The following is a 6,000-nucleotide window of genomic DNA, read 5'->3' on the forward strand; positions in this document are numbered from 1 at the left end:
CAAAGTTTCAGTGCATTTGGAAAAACAGATGCTACAGATTAAACCAGTTATGCAGAAGTAGTACACTTAACCTGACATGTCTGATAAAAAAAAGATAATTAAGTACATCTAAAGAGTTATTCAGGCCCATCCCAAGTCATAGAAAAAAAATATGTCCCATCCTAGACTACTTTTTAATATTAATCTCGTTATTGTTTCAAAGCGATAACTATAAATATCTACATAGACATAACTGGATAGTTTATGACCAAATATAAAACTGGTAACTTTTCACCTTGTACCAAGCCAAGGTTAGCTCTGTACATCCAACTGTTTGGATTTTACTTTCTAGTTAATATGATGAGGACTGCTGCCTTAAATTGATTTGTGCTATTTCATTTTCCTAAATTATTTTATCTATGTTTGTCCATTCACTTTTTAGCTTTAATGTGAATATTTGAGCTGACAGGCAGATATTATTTGATAATACTTAGAAGGTGTTCTGCCACTTCTTTTTAACCCTATCTGAAAATGAGCACTTTGATTCTTTGCCAACTCAGAAAACATTCTATTATTATTCTCATTTCTTCAATTCAAGATGTTAAAGTACTATATTACAAATACTGTAAACTGCTGTATAACAAATAAAATTATGATTTCTTCTGTATGGATAAAGACTTATAACGCCACCCTCAGTTTCACTTTTAAAAACAAAGGATTGTATGTGTGTGTATGTATGTGTATGTATGTATGTATATATACGTGTGTGTGTGTGTGTATTGTCTGAACAGAGTTAAACCCAACTTGATGTAATTATTGACAAAGCATGGAGCTTTAAATCAGATGAATACAATGTATGTGTGCAGTAAAATGCTATGCATGACTACTGAAAAGTAAATCGGCTTTATACAGATAAGTGTTCATAATATTGCAACTTATGGATATTCCTTTAGGGATCACAATCTTAACCGGTAAATTTGTTCCCTGCTACTCCTGTGCAGGATTCTTTCTATCACTTCAGCTTATCTATTTTTTCTTGTTTTATGGGCACACTGCCAAACAAAACACTTGATTGAAGTCACCTATATTTATTTTCTAAGAATAAAAGTGGGGCTCAGAAGAACTCTATCACAGCAGCATGTTAATTTTCATTAAAATATTTTTAATTAAAACAATCTAAAACAAAAGAAAACCAAGTGGAGCCTATAAGGTACCAATGGAACTGTCAGTGGGCTCATTCATAAAAAAGTGTTTCCAAAGAAAAGAATGTACATCTACAGTGGGAAATACAACATGGTATGACTCAGAATAATAAACTAGTCAGAACAACTGATTTGGTAACACATTCCTGCAGTTATCCTCAGTTTTACCACATCTTAACCTACAGAATACCATTGCTTCTTCATGTAGCACTAATAGGTGGGCTTTTCAGAGTGTTGAATTGGTTAGACAATTGATTTAATCAATCAAAGCTAATTTTACAAAGCTTAATTTCATTAAGATGGGATCCTCAGTGACTGAATTATGCTTTTTCGTAGTTCATGTCATATAGTAACCCTTCAAAAATCATTTTACGCCTTCCTCATAAACATTCCTCTGATATAGCTGTTACCTGAGGGACCGCCTCACCCCCGTTACATCGATCCGTCCCACCTGGTCACACAGAGACGGCATGTTATGGACCCTGTCCATGAGAGATTGTCGATTGGCAGGGTCCAGGAAGAGGGCCTTCTCTGCCGTGGCCCCAGCCCTTTGGAATAATTTGCCCCCAGAGGTTAGGCAGGCCCCACGCTCCTGACCTTCAGAAAGTTAGTTAAGACCTGGCTATGCCACCTTGCTTGGGGCGAGAAGGGGGATAGTCGATCATGCGGGTGGTTGGTTTCTTGATGTGGCCCTGGAGAATTTTGTTAAGACCATCTTGGATTTTATATTTGTATATTTATGTATATTTATATTTTACAATGAACTTTTATTCTTTTATTCATTTGTAAACTGCCCAGAGTCGTCGCAACACAAGATGGGCAGTAAAGAAATATGATAAATAAATAAATAAATGGGTATAAAGGCAACTTAGCTTTATATAATGCCATACAGACAAGTTCATATCTTTAGATTTCGTATTATTTCAGTACAATGAATATGGTTAAACTCCACTGTATTCAATGAAGCCAACTTCTTAGTAGGAATATTTACTAATTAAGATCACAATTACAAAATAATTAAGATTACAAATCTAGGTATCTTTCCTCGAACAGTTGGATTTGCATGGACAGGATGAGAACAGAAATTTCTGTAAGAATAAAAATAGAATAGAAATACTAACTGACCTGAAGATGCATGATATCTGGATATTTGAATAAGTAAATTATACAGCCCCACTGTTTATGTATTATCTGTATCTATATATGCTGGTGCACACACATACACATTTTCTCTCACATTAAGAGAAATGTGCATATGCAATTTTTTTGGTGACACTCCGGCATATAATATGACTGCCTACAGAAACACAGAAATAGGAAGATGGGCTAATTGTGTAATAGCAAAGAACACTCCAAGCTGGGGCTCTCCAAATGTGTGAAAACTACAATTCTGAACAACCACTATCAGCATGCTGGCTGGGAATAACGGGAATTGTAGTCTCAGACGTCGAAAGGGCATTAGCTTTAGGAAGGCTGGGCAAATGGAAACAAATGAGAAGACCACGGACTTAGAAGACGAGTGACAGGAAAAGAGGAATGTCCGGGCACCAGACGGGATGTAATACGGAAGGAAATCGAAGGAAATATGGCTGAAAGGCGGAAGAAGCACAAGGGAGCGAGGGGGGCAGTCAAGGAAGCCAGCCCAGCTGGCAGCCGCTCACCTGGCAGCCCTTTTTGTGGTGGAAGCCGACCACCACGATGTGTAGCACTGGCCCCCTAGGACAGCCGCCAGTTCGAGAGCAGAGATCGGGATTCCCTCTGGCCCTTCGCTCCATCGAGGAGCCCGCACCGCTGTCGCCGCACGCTCGACTGCCCGCTCCGCCGCCCCTACAGCAGGAGGCTGTTTACAGCGGGTCCAGCAGGAGCGCTTCTCTTTACAGATAGCGCGAAACCCGTCGCCCGCCCGAAGTTGCAGCTTGGCGATCACTGAGCATGCTCCCGGAGTCCGAGCACGCTCAGTAGCGCCGGTGGAAGTAGTGTCGCCTCTCCCTTTGACAGCTGATCCGGACTGGTCGGGTGGCAACGGCAGGAGCGGCCGCTCGGGTAGACTTTAGTGGACTCGAGGGTGAAAAACACAGCCACTCGCAAGCGGGTGGGGAGAATTTTCAAAAGAAGGGCTTGGGCAGCAAGGGTTAATTCTAGAGGGGAGGGTTATTTCAGGACATAGGAGCGCTAGAATGACCCGTGACTGTAGGGAACGTAATGACCGCCTGTAAAAAGAGGTTGTTACAGGAAGGAGTTTCCTTACCCTATTACCTCAGGTTGGTTTCTCCTGGCAACCAGCGACCAGTGCTTTGTTCTTAAAGGAGCAGAAACTTACTCGGGCCATTCCACCCTTAGTGGGAACCTGTGCAATTCAAAGATTTGCAGTCATTTACAGTAACGACGGTGCTGCAATACGTTTGCCTGCTGAAGGTACAATCTGCAGTTCCTATGTAGTTCTTTATTTTGAGTACTGTATTTCTGTGCCATGTTTCAGAACCAAAAATATTCCCAGTGTAACTTAGATTTCAGCCTAATAATATAATACAATAAAACACCTTCAACTGGCTTAAAATGCCATAGAATCAGGACGATGATCCAGTATATTATCAATAGCCTTAAACCAATTATGAAAAAGTAATAAAAGTAAATAAACCACACCTAAAGATAGATTGAAAAAAAGTGTAGGCCCAATCTAAAATGTATCTTTTTAAGAAATAGTACCAAACCATATTGTGTCAGAGCCTCAGAAGCCAATCTTTGGACAAACATGGATTGCTATATATATATTCAAGATTTATCAGTACCATAATAAGATTAGGATTACTCAGCTACTTGTTTGTATTGGTTTGATTTTAAATAAATTTAAAAAGTGCTGCTAGCCTTTCAGAGAACAACTGTAGGTAGCATATATATACTGAAGAGCAGTAATCAGGATTGTTTAAGTATCAAAATATTGGTTGTTAGTCATGGAGAAAATCTATGTGGTTGCTAAGAGGTGACCAGTTTAATGATATGCTTGCCCATGGATAACTCAACTATGATTTCCTCAGTAAACGAAATTCCTTTGTTAACACCCTGAACCATAAAACATTCCAACAAGCTGAGTTTGTTCAACACTGTAGGCTAAAATATGACTAGTGAGTTTGCAGCCCATTGCGTCATCGAGCCACTGAAAGAAAATATTCTTAACAAAATGTACATTTCTACATACCAGCAATGTACATAGATGGCCGTTGAAGGAAATTGTCTTATCTGTAAAAGGATATTTCTGTATATTGGGACATTTGTGTCTATACTATTTAGGCACACATAGCTTCATTGTGGCTATGACTTTGGAATTATTTTTTCACAATTCAGGCTATATAATATCAAATGGTGAATACTAATATAAACTCACCCCATTGATCTCTAAGTTCACTCACACTTCTTGTGAAAATGCACTGTGCTGTGCATTGATGCAGGAGCAATAACCACATTTTTCCTGGGTCAGTATGATATGAATTGAGGTTCTTTATTTCAGCATTTCTTTGTTATAAATTCTATTGAAACTTAGGAGAGACTGCTATCAGAAATTTTTGATTTCTTTCACAACTTATGCAAACGAGTAACTCTAAAAAAGTAATTTGGAGATGGGTAGTTGCAATCAGTGACTGGAACTTGAGAAGAAAACTTTCAGGGGAAATCTTTTAAGGGAGTGACTGCTGCCCCTTAAAATTTGCTGAGGTGCTGAGAGAGGACTGAGTTTAAGTAGGCATACTTTTTCATTGCTTTCTTTTAATCCAAGTGCTTTCCTCTTCTCATCAGGCAAAATGAAGAAGCTGGAATATTTGGTATTTGTCAGATGAAAAATAGGCACAATTGTTTATTATTGTATGAAAGATCAAAATTTGATATGTGGAACAAATATATTCTACTGTTATTGATTTGATTTGTATACCAGGGAATCAGATTCTCTATTTTTGTAATGAAAAGCTGCAAATGTTTTCAGCATTTTCTTTAAAGCATTTCTACTCTGATCTTAAGTCAGAAAAGCTCGCAGAGCAGCCTATACAATTGTCTTTCTAATGCAGTATCCTTAGGCATATACTCCAAATGACAGGCTCAGAGGGAGTCAGGTAGGGAGGAAGATAAAAAAGGAAGTTTAAAACAACCAGGTGAGATAGAAACATTAGGCAGCATGATGCAAATGCCTCAGAAAGAAGATGCTAGAAGGGCAGCAGTGGCTGAACTTGGGCATATTGACAATTCCTCTGGAGCAAGTATTACCCATTGTGAAAAAACCCCAAAACTTTCTTTTAAGCCAAAGTTTATATAGAACGGCATTCTAGATGGCTTTGGATTCCAACTTCATTAACTCCAGTCAGCAAGCAATAGTCAGGAATAATACAAATTATAAACTAACACGTTCACTCTCTTGGGATTAGAGTATGTCTCGAAATTGCACTTCTCCAGCGTAGTCTACAATATAAAAACACCCGCCAGATTATTATTATTATACTTTTCCAGCATTTTTAGATTTGGGCCAGCAGCCACTTTCTACCACAGCTTTCAGTTCTGGAATACATGGACAGAACGCAAATTGCGAGTTGGGCGATCATATAAATTGACTCAATAAATAAATATGTAAACGCCCTATGGCTAGTCCTTAAATATCAGGCATAAAAAGATAATTCCTTCGCGCGATGTAAGTTTCAACTCTATGTTTAAAGCCTGACATATTTTATTTTATGAAATCACATTGACAGCCTTTCAGACAGTTACTGGCCGGATCTCCTCTACTTTTGCCTCGCGTTGGAAGTTCGATTATTCCCTTCTCGACTTCTAGTGTCTGTTT

At 38.6% G+C, this 6,000-nt stretch overlaps 1 protein-coding gene across 2 annotated transcripts in view; it reads right to left on the bottom strand.

Annotated features, from left to right (window-relative positions):
* Positions 1-3,177, bottom strand: part of AVL9 (AVL9 cell migration associated) — a 40,194-nt gene extending 37,017 nt beyond the window's left edge. For both annotated transcript variants that reach the window (XR_010067974.1, XM_063304069.1), the window contains exon 1: positions 2,843-3,177. Coding sequence is in view for 1 of the 2 variants with exons in the window: in XM_063304069.1 (XP_063160139.1) it covers positions 2,843-2,956 (114 nt within the window). In the remaining variant the exon portion in view is untranslated. The remainder of the gene's footprint in view (positions 1-2,842) is intronic.
* Positions 3,178-6,000: the final 2,823 nt, after the last annotated feature.

This window comes from Candoia aspera, chromosome 4 (genome assembly GCF_035149785.1).
Source record: "Candoia aspera isolate rCanAsp1 chromosome 4, rCanAsp1.hap2, whole genome shotgun sequence".
NCBI lineage: Eukaryota > Metazoa > Chordata > Lepidosauria > Squamata > Boidae > Candoia > Candoia aspera.